Genomic DNA, 15,807 nt, shown 5'->3' with positions numbered 1-15,807 from the left:
TCCCCGTTCCTTTGCCTTAGATTTGGTCATGTGTTTTTATAATTTCTATGGGCCTCTTCATCAGTGCACAAGACATATTTGCTCCTTTTGATGTAACCTAGCAACAATCAGACAAATTCAAGAGAAAAATAGAGAGAAGCAAGCCAAGGAGCTTAAGCACGGATCAGCCTTGGATACTTAGTCTTATATAGTGCAAGGAAATAATATGCACATTATAGAAACAGCATAAAATACTGTCTTAGACCGGGACCCTATGTGGTGTAAACATCATGGCAAAAACCACAGCGTTTTACAGTCCCTGCTAAGTGGATGGGATTCTAGTGGATCCCATCTACACACGGCAGAAAAATACACAATGTGAAAATGCTGCGATTTTGCAAAACTGTTTTTGGAAATAACATGTCAATTATGCAGTACCTATGGAAATGCTGGCAGTTTTCCTATTGGTATACACTGTCTACCAAGAAGTATTTGGACACCCAAATGAAGATTGCGATGTACGTCACGCCTGCCACCTTTAAATAGGAAACAGCATTGGCATTAGTGCATTGGCATTAGTCGTATGCAAGATATTGCAAAGTGCAGAGTTGTCCGATTTCGAGAAAGGGGTAATTGTGGGGTACCACAGAAATGGTCGATCCTTAAGGGACATAGCAAGCGAACTGAATTACCAAAAATCGACAGTGGCCTATGTGATTACAAAGTAGAAATTGAACCGTGATTGTCAGAATGTGCCCTGAGTCAGCAGACCCCCGAAACTGGAAGATGGAGACCAACGAGTGCTGGCCAGAGAAACCGCACCCAACCGATGGCTCACATACACCAGGAGTTTCACCAGGCATCCAGGAGTATTGTGTTGATCAATACCATTCGTAAGGAAGCATCTGCTGGGTTCTACCAACTATTGTATAGGAATAAATGTTGTATTTCTATTCTACCACAGGTGTCCAAATACTTATTGGTAGTAAGTGTAATTGAAGAAGAAAGTAGATTTTATGTGAAAATCGCTGTAGGAAAAACCGCAATCTGTTTCCATCACAGTTTATTCCCGCGGCACTTTTATGCAGTACCCTGCTATGTGTGTGTGTGTGTGTGGGGGGGCTTTAGTATTACACTGATGCCGCCTTGGACAACCTAGTCTAATTTTATGTTGCCTATTTGTTTGCTGATTTTATGTGAACAAATTGCACCAAAATGGAACAAAATGCTGCATCTTAAACCATACCCCTTTAAGCACTGTCAGCTAAATTACTTAAAATGTGTCTAAAAAAATTAAAGGGGTTGTCTAGGATAAAATAATATTTCTACACTAAGCTCTACAATTCCCCCCAACTCCCCCTCCCTTACTTAGTTTACAAAAAATGTATATTTACCTAGATCACTAAGGCACATTTTCAGATTTTCCAGTGACGTCCTGTTTCCCTGTTTACAGAAGTGGAATGTCACCTATACTACCCCCCACCATCCCATCATACTTACCTGCCTTGTGGGCATGGAACATCACTTGTTTCTGTGGGGATGGCTCCTCGTCTTGAAATAGGTCGGCTAGACACAGTGGTTTATACTGGTGCATTTGCTTCATAAATATATCTGTGACATAATGTGCCAAGAGATGAAGAGATCATGGTGCATGTACATTAGTTAAAAAAGGTCATAATTTTTAACATTAATGGTGCCTTTACACGGAGTATACGCTCGGCTCATTCTAGGAGCTGGTTTTTACGCGCTCATTCTGAACGAGTTTTACATTCAGAATGAGCGGAGCGTATACTCCGTGTGAAGGCTCCCTAACTTACCTCCTAATAAATCAGTGGATTACAGGTCAGGACTGGTTCACATTTGGGTTCGGCATATCCGTTTGAAATCAGTATTTAACAGCTACAAAAACTGATTTCAAATGGTCCAGATTACAACTGTGTCAGGGCAGGTTCACATCTGTGCCCCGGTCTCCGCTTAAAGGTTTCCGTCTTCTGCCGACAGGAGACAGAAACCCGGCAGACAGTGTCCGCCCCTGAGCACCTTTGAGCGTTTTGTGGTCTCCGCAGCGAAACCATTTTTTTTTAATCAGACACAAAGTCCTGCATGTCTGACTTTATGTCTGGTTACAAAAAACAGTTTCACCGCGGAGACCACAAAAAGCTCACGAGCGGACAGTTTGCAAACCCATTCAAATGAATGGGTTTGAAAAGTGACTGCTGGTTTCCGTCTCCTGTCCAGTTTCTCGGGCAGAAGACGGAAACCTGAAAGTGGAGACCGGGCGCAGATGTGAACCTGCCCTCAGTTTGTAATCAGTTTTTTTTCTTCCCCCTTCTTCATTTTGAGCATGTGCAAAACGAACACTAACTGATTGCTATCAATATGTAATCAGTATGTAAGGGCGGGTTCACACCTTTACCTTATGATAAAGTGCCCAGTGGAACAATGGTGACATGAAGGTGGTACAAGGCCTGAAGGGAATATATGTATATTTGGATTTTAGCAGGTATATGTTTACATCGATATACTTTATCTAGCTCAGGGGTGGGGAACGTACGGCTCTCCAGCTGTTGCAAAACTACAACTCCCAGCATGCATACTGGCTCTGCTGTTCTGGGAACTCCCATGGAAGTGAATGGAGCATGCTGGGAGTTGTAGTTTCACAGCAGCTGGAGAGCCAAAGGTTCCCTACCCCTGATCTAGCTGAACAATGCTGCACACATTCATGGAGGCATCACAATACAGAGTAATATTAATAATATTGCAGGATTTAAGATGGATTCGGCTACATAGCTATTCTGGTTGAAAGGTCTTTGAATAGAGGAGTTATTTATTACATATTAATATTATATATGAATTTGTAAGAAGAAGAGAAGACTGGAATGTAAGCAATTTAATATTACTTATTAGAAATTCTGTAAGATTGTTTAGAATTCTTTCCAGTATAGACTATAGTATGGTAAGGCTCTTAAGATGTTGTTCATAGAAGTATCAGATTGTTTTGATCACCGGACTAACAAGGGTTAACCAGTATATCTAGTGTAATTCATTTTTATTACTCTAGCAGATTCATTACATTTAAAGGGCACCAGCGACCCTATTGATTGTCAATATTGACATCTGGACTTCCTATTTAGGTGCAGACATCACTCATATATCTGCTTCCTCCGCTTCATGGCATTATAGTTCCCATATCCCAACACTTAGATTTTTAACTCCATGACATTTACAGAAAAAAACGTGGCAAAAATAATCAGCTAACATGCCATAGATACAATCACATTTGTGGCGTCCACAACCCCTGCTGATTTTCAGCACAAATAGGCTCTGGTGCTCTATAGAGCGACTGAAGCAGCTTAGAATTTTAATGAAATCTCTGAAACCCCATCCTAGGCAAAGCCTCATTGACTTGATTGAGACTTTAATGAAATTTTCTGCAATGAGAATCTCTAAATGATACAGAATTTTATGGCTCCCAGATTAAAGCAGCACTGGTAGTTTTTTGTTTCCTTCATTATCTAACTTTTCCTCAATATGTGTTATTCAGATATCATTACCAGATTTATTTATCCCCGTCTAGCTGAAAATTCATGTGATCAGTCTCTTCTTTTGGGTTAGATGATCTCCTTCCCTATTGGGAATTTCATGGCTTTTTGTTCTGTATAATGAAATTACAGGGAATTACCACGCTGGTATTCATCGGGGGTCACAAGCTCCTATCACAGTCACTGCTGGTCATTAGACAGTCTCCTATCACACAGTGCAGTCTCCATGACTGTATGCTTATAGCCTTTTAGATTACTTAGAAGGGTATAGGGCGAAGGATCATTACACTGTCCACCATCAAGCAGAGATTAGATGGTCTATAGCTGCGAATGTGATGCTGTGCTGAGGTATCATGGGATTGATAGTGGAGGAGATATCTAAACATCAAGATGGTGTCTGTTCAGAGCAGAGACAATGCTGAACTCCAGGTATAGGAGAGCAATATACATGAGGAAAGTCCAGAGTATGATTCAGTTGAGTTGTACAATGAGTAAAGTGTTTTCTCTGAACTAATTTAAGTAAACTTGTGGAGAGCTGGAGTTAGAGTGAGGCCCGGTTCACACTGCGTTCGGTATTCCATTCGGGGAGTCCGCTTGCTTGGGGACCCCCAAATGAAAACCTATACATATTAAAAAACGGTTACCTAAGAAACCACACAGACCCCATAGAGTATAACGAGATCCATGTGCTTTCCACGCGGTGTCCGCACGAAGCATGCGGAGAGAAAATGCTGCTTGCAGGACTTTTCTCTCTGCATGTTTCATGCAGGATCCAAACGGATAGTCTGTGGGGTTTGCGTGTTTTCCCAAGTAACCGCTTTTCTATGCATACAGTGGACTCCCTGAATGGAATACCGAACGCAGATGTGGGCGAGTCTTTGTTTGTTATGTTTATTGGCCCACTAAGAGCAGCATAAAATAATTTTAAAAAGTCTCAGGACATCCCATTAAGTTATTCCTTTGTGTATGTTGAATGGTTGCCTTCTGCCTGACAAATTCAGTGAAATATTAAAGTACATACTCTCTTCTAATGATGGAGTTTGAGATTCGACCCTACAAAGGGACACTTAGATGAAGTTCAAGTTATTGCATGTTGTGTCTATTGAAGAGCAGAACGCCTTGGTATCTATTACTTTGTAAGGCAAGTAGCTTCTGTTTGACTGTGAAACCTCAGTCCATTTTCATTAAAGTTTGGAAACACAAATAGCAAATCTGTCTCCAAGGATTGTATAGAAGACTGCATTGATTTTTACAAGTCATCCAAATAAATATAGCTTAACTAACTGTAATGGATGCTGAACTTTACAAGCTGAGATGTAATAGAAGCCTCTCGGTACCAGAACTTCATGAATTACTGAGTATTGACAAATGATGGAAGGATCAGTGATAACATGTTTGGTTCTGAGCTTAGTGCATTAGCTATATGGTATTGAATACATCTGGACATTATGCACCTTCTGTTTATATCATACCCTGACAACTTTTTTTTTCTGGTTTTCTCAAAAAAAAAAAAAAAAAGATATTTTAAGAGGTTAAACTTCTTGTGTGTGCATACAATGTCAGGCTGAAATTTCTTGGATGGCTAAGGGGAATGGTTCTGAGGTCACGTGATTGATCAATACTGACCATCTGAATATACAACTTGTAATTGCTTTGTAAACCTTGCACACACTAGAGATACTGTAACATCTAGTTATATGTGATTTAGTCCATAGGAAATAGCTCTAGTGATGAGCAATTGGCTCCAAACTCAATTTTTGCTGGACTTACAGGCCCATTGCCCAGTTAGAGACTTGGCCCACTAGAGAATACATATGTACTTTGGTGGGCAAGTACAACCTTGTGGGCATCTACAAAAGGAATTTAGATTTTAAGCTTAGGCTAGGTACTGAAGTGAGGACCTTTATAGCTCAGGTGAGGTGCATATGTATACAGTGAGGCAAATTTACTAAACTAATGTGCCAGTCTTCACATGCATTGTGAAACTATGTACTGCCACTTTGCAGTTTAAAGGGATCCTATCATTAGAATCCCTTTTTATCTAACTAACACGTAGGAATAGCTTTAAGAAAGGCTATTCTTCTCCTACCTTTAGATGTCTTCGCCGCACCGTTGTTCATTAGATATTCCGTTTTCCGTCTTTATCTAAATGAGTTCTCTTGCAGGACTGGGGGCAGGCCCCAGCGCTCAAACAGCACTGGGGGCATCCCCAATGCAGCGAGAGAACTCTCCAGCGCCGCCTCCATCTTCTTCAGGAACTGACTTCTACACGTCGTCTTCCGGCCTGGCTTTCAATCTTCTATGCATGCAGTCGGTTCTGCCAGTGGGCCCCAAGCAGTGCTGACTGCACCTGTGCGCAGCCATTTTTTTTGTGGCCACTTATGTGAGCTCTTATAGTAAGCGGTCGCAAAAAAAAATGGCTGTGTACAGGTGCAGTCGACTCTACCCGAGGCCCGTATGCACATGCGTAGAAAATAGAAAGCCAGGCCTGAAGACGACGCGTAGAGGCCGATTCCTGAAGAAGATGGAGGCAGCGCTGGAGAATTCTCTCAGAGCATTGGGGACACCCCCAGTGCTGTTTGAGCGCTGGGGCCCGCCCCCACTTCTGCAAGAGAACTCATTTGCATAAAGACGGAAAACAGAATATCTACCGAACGCCGGCCCGGAGAAGACATCAAAATGTAGGAGAAGAATAGCCTTTCTTAAGGCTATTCCTATGTGTTAGAAAAAAAAGGGATTCTAATTTTAGGATATCTTTAAAAAAGCAGTATCAGGCTGCAACACATAAAAATTGAAGGCATTGTACTTAAAAATTGAATACTGGTACACAGAGGAATCACTAGCTTGGTAGTAGGGGTGGGAATGGTAGTGACCCTGGCTTACTACAAGGTGGGGCTCACAAATGGTTCAAGTGTTTGACATGATATACATATTCACCCAGGATATGACAGATACTTAATTTATAACCCATAGTATTACAAGAAATTTCTTTAATAAATTATTCATATCTCTGTTTATCCTCTCTAACATATTTGGATATCTCGGTTAAAATTAATTATTTTTAATCCTGAGTGGCAAGTGAAGATATTCAGTATATGTGACATATAAAAGTCATTTTCTTGTACGTACCTTATATTTTGTTGCTATGGTATTACTGTAGACCTGCTTTCTTATATGACCCCTAAACCTTCATGCTACTGTGTTCTTTTCCCTTTCAGTATGTCATCAGTCACACACAGTTAGAAACCAGAACTTTACAACTGTCTGTCTGGCATAATGACCGATTTGGACGTAACAGCTTCTTGGGTGAAGTGAATATTCCTCTTGACACTTGGAATTTTGAAAATCAAGAAGATGAATGTTTTACTCTGCAACCCAAGGTGAGCGCCATGTTCTTTTCATAATGGGGATACGCAGTAATATGACTTGTATTCTGTATAAGTGTGATGCAGGTTTAGACACTTTTGTCTTATTTCACCCCACCTATTGGTTGTCTTTCTTTCCATCTGAATTGCTGGCATGGTACTTGGGGTTGCATCTTACACCACATCCCCTTTCCATACCTCAGTTTTGAACAAAATGCAAAAAAATGTGTAAGACACTTGTGCTACCTTTTTGGGCACAAATTTCACCTCAATTCTAGTGAATTTTGACTAGTAAATCTCCCCCAATAAGTCTTATATACCAACCAGGGACTGGTGTAGATTTCAGCTGTAACTTGTGTTAATAACATCCTTGACCTGAATGTCCATTTCTGGCTTGCTAGCCAATTCTGAAGAAAGTAGGCAGAACAGGGATCATGGAAAAGAGGCGCTTTTTTGGAACAAGATGGCCATGCACCTTAAATTGCACCACTTTTACACCAGTTGGCTGTAACTTTAGATTGCAGCAATAGATTTATCCCAATTTAGAAAGTCCACTAGTCTTCCTGTGTTAATGAAAATATTATACACGGCCATCATTCCATCTTGACTAATTATACAATATCTTAGACTTTATGGACAACTTCGTAAGTAAAATCTTGATCTTTTATTCATTTACTATTGATCCTCTATTACCAGTTGTAGAGCGAACTTCAGCTTCTTCTACATAGTAAAAATAGATCTCTTTAGAAAAAGGTGGCAGACATAGCACCTCCTGTTCCATGCCTGAATTCTACTGCAGACAATCTGTAGAATATTTGTCAGTCTATGTAAAAATATAGGCGATAGATGAGATGCGCCTTGCAATGTTTCAGGAAATCTCCTGACAGATCTTGCCAGATGGACTTAAATAATTTGCACTAATTCACTCCTTGTCTTACATAAATATTTTGCAATGAAATCTCATGTCTCATAGGCGCTTGTGAATCACATTACTTTTTAGAATGTCAACATGTTCTGCTGTTACATAATATTTAACAGTGCTTTTAAGTTCTAAGTGTTCTGAACTTCGGTTTTGGAGATCACTTGACCAGAGTAATGGGGAATTGCAGCACATTTAGTTTCCAATATAGGTTTTCCTACCAAATATATCAATCTCCTATCCACAGACTTGATGAAAGTATGACCAGTCAGGGAAGGGCCACAATGCTTGGACCGCCATGCTTACTATAATGGGTTCTCACAGTATTCTGCTCTCCTCACCTGCACAACAGTGGTGAGGAGGGGTTTGAATGAATCCATTGATCCATACCATACTATACAAACAGTGAGTGTGGGGGTTTCTAGAGATTAAACCTTATCTCATACTTTTGTTGGCAAGTCAAAAAGTGTGCCCTCCATGTAAATTGAATTATTGGCCAAGCAGAACAACATGGCTGTATCCATGATACCTTATATACCTTATTGTGGAAGACCAACCAGCTGGTCCGGGGGTCAATTTAACCCACTTTCTACAAGTAAACCTATCTTATTCAGTTACAGATACTTTTTATAAATGTATTTAAGTGTAACGTGTAATTTTTTCTTCTCTTTAAAGATGGATCCTACATCGGAAGTTACTCTGCAGTATAAAGGAGAAATTACAATTGGCTTACGCTATATACCACCAGAAAAGAACTTGACTCTTCCCTTGGAGTCAGTATCAACAGGTAAAGTTTTATGTTAATAAAATCTGAGTTTTACATGTGTCTTATTTACAGTCTTATTCTTTAGAGGACTAAATCCAGACAACAATCCAAATTCGGAATTAGTGACAAGAGAGGGGAGAACAAGAAAGGCATCTGAGAAATGGAGAAAGGAGCATTTATTTCCAAGAAGATACATTATAAAGTTTAGTAACTTGTTGAAAGTTCATGACTATTAAGATTTTTTTATCCAGTGTAGAGATCAAACTTCCATTTATTTTTCAATATAAATTACCTTATATACTCGAGTATAAGCCGACCCGAATATAAGCCGAGGCCCCTAATTTTACCACAAAAAAATGGGAAAACTTATTGACTCGAGTATAAGCCGAGGGGGTAAATGCAGCAGCTACTGGAAAATTTCAAAAATTAAATTGGTCGGAGTTTTTGGGTGCAGTAGATGCTGGGGCCTGAGAAGGGGAGGGGGTGTTTTGGTTGTCTGCCTGCCCCTTCCCTGAGCTTGAGGACTGGGTTTTTTCCTCCCACTTGGAATTCAGCCTGGCTGGATATAGGGGATCTGCAGTGCTCCTATTAACCCCTTCCCGACGGAATAGAAGCACTGCAGATACCCTATATTCAGTAGACCGGGCACTTTCAGACACAGGGATACCTAATGTGTATGTGTTTCACAGTCATTTTCTACTTTTATATGTATTCTAGGGAAAGGAGGGATTTAGAACTTTTGTTTATTTTATTTTTTTATTATATTTTTTTTAAGCTTGTTTCTTTTTTTTCACTATTTTATGGGAGATTCTATACATTAATATTGCAGCTGGTCATAGACACCCCTCCTCAAAAAAAAAAAAAAAACCAAAAAAACCCAATTTTTTTTTTTGCTTGACTCGAGTATAAGCCGAGGGGGGCTTTTTCAGCACAAAAACTGTGCTGAAAAACTCGGCTTATACTCCAGTGTATACGGTAGCTGCATTTTACACTTTTTTGCCAATATAGTACAATATAAATCTTTCTAAACTACAATTTTAAAATTCAACAGGAAAGAAAAGTTTCAGGAAATCAAAGAAGGTTCCTATGCCAACGGGAGGAATACTTGACGTACTTGTCAAGGAAGCGAAAAATCTAACGGCTGTAAAATCAGGGGGAACTTCTGATACGTTTGTTAAAGGGTAAGGCTAAATGCTCCTATTCTTTTAAGATTGATATATACATTCAGAATGTATGGTATTACAGCTCAGGGCATCTGCAGTGGCTATACAAAAGCAAAATGTTCTCAACTTGCAAACCACTACTGTAGTCCATGATACAATGTATAATGTTGTCTTTATAAAGATATTCCTCTTAAGAGTGGTTTCACATCTGGTATATTTTTCTGCTGTAGATTTGACCACAACAAATCTGCTGCAAAATCTATATTACATGTAACAATAGGTTATATGCCGAGTAGAGCCAGAAGGAGTCTCACTCGTTTGTTGATATATCTGTGATATTCAAATCACTGGTCTATCTATAGGAGTTGCAGTGGTCATATCTGCAACTGGGCCCAGGAGCGAAGGGGTCCCACAGGACAACCTCAAAACACTAGGACTGGGTAAACGTCTTTGATCTCTTTTCTGATTTTCTTTGATGTTTGGATGACTATGCCTCATGAATTTATGACCCCTGCCCTCTAGTGATCTCGAGTGAGAGGATTTATTTTACACAGCCTTCTAGTGTCATAAAGGATAAAACTAACCCAAAAGATTGCCTTCTGGACTAACTGTTATTTTTTTATTTATTTTTTTTTACCAGGGAATGGTTAATTCTATCCTTTCTGACAGTGGAAGGTTATGTATCATAATTCTTCTCATTCCAGCACCAGAGGGCAAGAGTAATGAATTTGTAAAAGTTGCCTCCCATCTATGGAAATCAGAAAGGAGATCTAATCCAAGTGTTTTGAAGGGACCTTGTGGGTCCCCTCTGCTTTTGGATCCAGTCGCAGCTGAGACCACCGAACCCCTACACCAGTGCTATTACTGGTAGTCAAATCAGTGACTCCACCAGGGGCGTAACTATCAAAGACTGGGCCCCGTTGAAAACTTTTGACTTGCCCCAACCATCCCTGATTTTTGAGGTTTCCTGTGGTTAAAAACATTGCTTTCATCATCTGGCTTTTATGCCCCTTCCACCTGCCACAAATTGTTCATTTGCAGATCTTAGCAACACCTTCTACTTTCTTGATTTTCTTACAGCTTGTCCTTCTTGTTGTTACACGTTCAGTGTTGAGCAGTCTATCATCTATCTATCTATCTATCTATCTATCTATCTATCTATCTATCTATCTATCTATCCAGGGGCGTAACTACCGTGGTAGCAGCAGTAGCAGCTGCCACAGGGCCCGGGCCATTAGGGGGCCCGGTGACAGCCGCTACCGCTGCGGTTTTTTTCAATAGGCAGTTACGGGCCCTATTCACTTGCCGATCCTGGCTGGGCCGGGATCGGCAAGTGACACCGCGGGCCCCACAGAGGCTATCATTATACTCGGGGGTCTTTGCAGACCCCCGAGTATAATGACCAGCGGATCGGGAGAGGTAATAAACATAAAAAACTGTTACTTACCTCTCCGCGATCCTGCCAGGCCTCCGTCCTACTGCTGTCTGACGTCTCTGACGTCACATGAACCTGGCATGCTTCCCGGGTCATGTGACATCCGACGTCATTAACGAAGGACGCGAGAGGAGGACAGTACAGCACAGGAGCTGGGGAACAGGTAAGAAGCAACAGTGGGGTTTTTTTTTTAATGTTTTTATTCCCGATTTAGTCTCCGATTATTATACTCTGGGGTCTGAAAAGACCCCAGAGTATAATAATTGTTTATGGGTGTCCACAGAGGGACACTATTGGGGTTAACACTGTGTGTGCAGGGGACACTATAGGGGTTAACACTGTGTGTGCAGGGGACACTATAGGGGTTAACACTGTGTGTGCAGGGGACACTATAGGGGTTAACACTGTGTGTGCATGGGACACTATAGGGGTTAACACTGTGTGTGCAGGGGACACTATAGGGGTTAACACTGTGTGTGCAGGGGACACTATTGGGGTTAATACTGTGTGTGCAGGGGACACTATTGGGGTTAATACTGTGTGCAGGGGCAAGTAAGTAAGGGACATAATAGAGTGCGGAGGAGGGGGTCAGTCGAGGTCTTCGGCGTCAGTTGGGATGGGGGGGGGCCCCATGTCAAAAGTTCGCCACGGGGCCCCGCCATTCCTAGTTACGCCACTCTATCTATCTATCTATCTATCTATCTATCTATCTATCTATCTATCATCTATCTATCTATCTATCTATCTCCTATCTATCTATCTATCTATCTATCTATCTATTTATCTATCTATCTATCTATCATCTATCGTTATATACACACTTAGATACTTATTCACTTTCTGCTTGAATCTAGTTTCAGAAAGTTAAGAGACTGTTTCTTTCTTCAGGTATTTGCTGCCAGATAACAACAAATCCACAAAGCACAAAACCCCCATAATTAAAAAATCTGTGAACCCCCAATGGAACCATACCTTCTCATTCACCAACCTTCAGCCCACTGACCTGCAAAATGTCTGCCTAGAACTTACAGTGTGGGATAAGGAATCCTTATCAAGCAACATATTTTTGGGTGGAGTCTGCATGGGCTGTGGAAGTGGTGAGTACTAACACTCTAGTACTAGCGCTTACAATTAGATATTGGTGCCTCCTGGTTCTTATTGCTTTCTGTGATCAGTTAAAACATTGAGCCCTCTATAAGTTGACTTTATAAAGAGGTATAACATCTCCTCTCCCTTCAGCCAGTAACATACCATACTAGTCATTATTGCTGCTCCTGTCTGAAGAATAAGCCGAGGTTGTGCGCGTGAAAATGCAGACAACGGAATCCCTTCCTGACCCTGTCTCTCTTCTATTATTGGCGACACTGCGACTAATCGCAGTGACAGGGCATGAGCAACCTGGAGCGCTAGATACACCCTCAGTGCTCCAGGCTGTTCATTTGCATAACAGCTTGTATAAAAATTACTTTGAAACAGAGGGCTAAATTTAGAAAAGGAAAACAATGTTATAGTCTGCTGCCCCTAAGGTATTCCACTATATGCTTAGCTTAATATGCCCATTCCTGGTGACACTCTTTAAAGCTATGGCTTTGACTTGAAATTGTGCAGATATCCTGCTATACATTTGCAGATATTATGTCTTATTAAGTACAAGTTTGCAAGTTAGTCTCAATCTAAACAAAGTGTCCATTCCACTGAATCTGCAGGCATGAAGTTTGACAAATTAAAAATGTGCTGGTTTTATGTAGATGTTTTTCAAAAATTATCATCATAATGCCTATAGAATTCTTTCAGGGTCAGTGCACACAGAGTTTTTTGGCACTGATTTTGACCTTGAATCTGCCTCAAAATCAGCCTCCAAAAAAGCCTCCCAATTGAACTCTACTGGGAGGCTTTTTTTGGAGGCTGATTTTGAGATGGATTCAGGGTCAAAATTAGCGCCAAAAAACTGTAGAGTTCTATAAGCACTACAATTTTGAGGTGGATTCAGCGTCAAAATCGGGGCCAAAAAACTCAGTGTGCACTGACCCTCAAGCTTTTGTATTTGTCATTGATCCTGCTATCTAAGGCCGTAATAAGAAATTTTGGTTAATGTAAATGTAAATATATTTACCCCATATGAAAACTCATTTATAATATAGAGGGCCACTTTCCTGGGACAGCATTGTTTTTGTGACTGAATTGAGTTTTATGATTTGTCAGGCACTCAGGTCAATCTGTTGACTTCCTACAATGCTTTGATGTCTGTTTCAGATCAAACTGCTCATTTTTTGATATTATATCCTTGAGTACACCTCTCATATAGTGTTGCATAATTGCTGATTGGTACTCGTTACAAGCAATTTTTCCATTTGTATAAAAGTACCATTAATTAAAAAGGTTGTGCAGATGAAAAAATATTTTAAAATATTAATAATTAATAATAATAATAATAATAATAATAATAATTAATCATATTTTTTAAAAAAATTATACTTACCTGTCCCCTGATGCTCCGGTGCCCTATCAGCGCGGTCGGGTCCGGCTGCTCAAATGTCTTGTGATCACGTAAGCACTGAGGTCAATCAGCAGCTTTAGGGAGAGACCCCGAGATGTCACTGGTAGTGCTGGCACATGCTCTACTCTAAGACTGCTGATTGGTCACGATTTAAAAATATTTTTTTTGTCTAGACAACCCCTAAAAGAAATGTAGAAAAATTAATTAATCTAAGGTCACCTTACAGACACTTTCCAGGACTGTAATATTGATGATCTATCATTAATGTAGGTCAACAATATCAGATCAGAGGGGTCTGACTGTCTGAAAATACCCCAGTGTTCAGGTAATTACCCTTACTTAAAGGGATCCTATCATTAGAATCCCTTTTTTTCTATCTAACACGTAGGAATATCCTTAAGAAAGGCTATTCTTCTCCTATCTTTAGATGTCTTCTTCGCCCCGCCATTCGGTAGATATTTCGTTTTCCGTCTTTATGCAAATGAGTTCTCTTGCAGCACTGTGGGCAGGCCCCAGCACTCAAACAACACTGGGGGTGTCCCCAATGCTGCTAGAGAACTCTCCAGCGATGCCTCCATCTTCTTCAGGAATCGGCCTCTATGCGTCGTCTTCTGGCCTGACTTTCAATCTTCTACGCATGCGCAATCAGCTCTGCCAGCGGGCCTCGGGCAGAGCCGACTGCACCTGCTCGCGTCCGTTTTTTTGTGGCCGCTTACTACAAGAGCTTACGTAAGCGGCCACAAAAGAAATGGCCGCGCACAGGTGCAGTCGGCTCTGCCTGCTGGCAGAGCCAATTGGGCATGCATAGAAGATTGAAAGCCAGGCCGGAAAACGACGCATAGAGGCTGGTTCCTGAAGAAGATGGAAGCTTCACTGGAGAGTTCTCTGGCAGCACTGGGGACCGCCCACAATGCTGCAAGATAACTCATTTGCATAAAGATGGAAAACGGAATATCTACTGAATGGTGGCGCAGAGAAGACATCTAAAGTTCAGAGAAGAATAGTCTTTCTTAAGGCTATTCCTACGTATTAGATAGAAAAAAAGCGATTCTAATGATAGGATCCCTTTAATACCAAGCATAGTGCCATACTTTGTATTTAGGATGCCTTAGTATTTTAACCCAGACTAAGCTACAAATAAGCCACATGATGAATGAATATGATGTCACTGGCCTGTAATGCAGAAACGGTGGTCTCAGCAGCTGATCTGTGGTGGTCCTCGGTATTAGACTGTTACTGATCTGATCTGTATGAACAGCTGAGAAGTGGGCAGAATGTAATATGTGAAGTAGGGACTATGGCATGTTAGTTGTGTTGAGATACTAAATTTCTACACTTTCCACTCTACAGGTATAAGTTATGGAAATGAAGTTAAGTGGATGGATGCTCAGGGTGAAGAAAAGTTTTTGTGGCAAAAGATGATGGACAATCCTGAAACCTTAGTAGAAGGAACTCTCATGCTAAGATCCACCATGGCCAGAGGCAAGAATACCAACCAGAGCTCGTAGATGTAAAGAGCCCTCTAAGCACAAATGAGCAGGCTATACATGACTTTCTGTTCTGCAGGGTTTCTTGCTTGCTTTTACTGTAATGCTACTGTATTTAGGAGTAGACTGCCTAGCCTGTAGTGCTGTAAGGAGAGGGCAGTTGCAATGTCTTGTACATTTGGTTAATTCCTTGCATGTACGGTAATGTAGGGCCAAATACATTTTTAGATACATGTGCAGCATTCCTTACTTGACAGCACACTGTAAAATAATCCTTAAAAGGCCAGTAACCTCAATATTTTTATATCTTGTTGTGTTTGTCTCATTCGAATGTATGTTCTTACCCTAAAAAGCCCTGATCTTATGGATAAATGATTTTCTACTTTTATTAAATCTTAGTCCAGGTCTGTTCACAGGTCTGTTCAGTAAAAATCATGTGGCGTAAACCATAAACTAGGTCTTTTCATTTGTATTTCACCTTTAGGTTAGAAGACGTGTCACCCAACCCAAGCTTTTTAACTATTTTATGAAAGTATTCTTACTGTGAAGCATTTTTTCCACGCCAGCCTAGAACTTTTGCACAGCACTGTAGATATCCCCCTAACCCCTTGTTCACATCTGCGTTTGGTAATCCTTTCGAGGAGTCCGCATGTG

General features: G+C 40.8%; 1 protein-coding gene across 3 annotated transcripts in view; it reads left to right on the top strand.

Annotated features, from left to right (window-relative positions):
• SYTL5 (synaptotagmin like 5) overlaps positions 1-15,536 on the top strand; it is a 73,981-nt gene extending 58,445 nt beyond the window's left edge. For all 3 annotated transcript variants that reach the window (XM_075263974.1, XM_075263972.1, XM_075263973.1), the window contains 5 exons: positions 6,740-6,901; positions 8,481-8,592; positions 9,623-9,752; positions 12,058-12,266; positions 15,017-15,536. In XM_075263974.1, coding sequence (XP_075120075.1) covers positions 6,740-6,901; positions 8,481-8,592; positions 9,623-9,752; positions 12,058-12,266; positions 15,017-15,174 — 771 coding nt within the window. In that variant the 3' untranslated portion in view covers positions 15,175-15,536. The remainder of the gene's footprint in view (positions 1-6,739; positions 6,902-8,480; positions 8,593-9,622; positions 9,753-12,057; positions 12,267-15,016) is intronic.
• The last annotated feature ends 271 nt before the right edge of the window (positions 15,537-15,807 follow it).

The sequence above is a fragment of the Leptodactylus fuscus genome, chromosome 2, assembly GCF_031893055.1.
Source record: "Leptodactylus fuscus isolate aLepFus1 chromosome 2, aLepFus1.hap2, whole genome shotgun sequence".
NCBI classification, from domain to species: domain Eukaryota; kingdom Metazoa; phylum Chordata; class Amphibia; order Anura; family Leptodactylidae; genus Leptodactylus; species Leptodactylus fuscus.
Note: the sequence above shows the minus strand (reverse complement) of the source record. Positions and strands in the feature narration are given on the sequence as shown.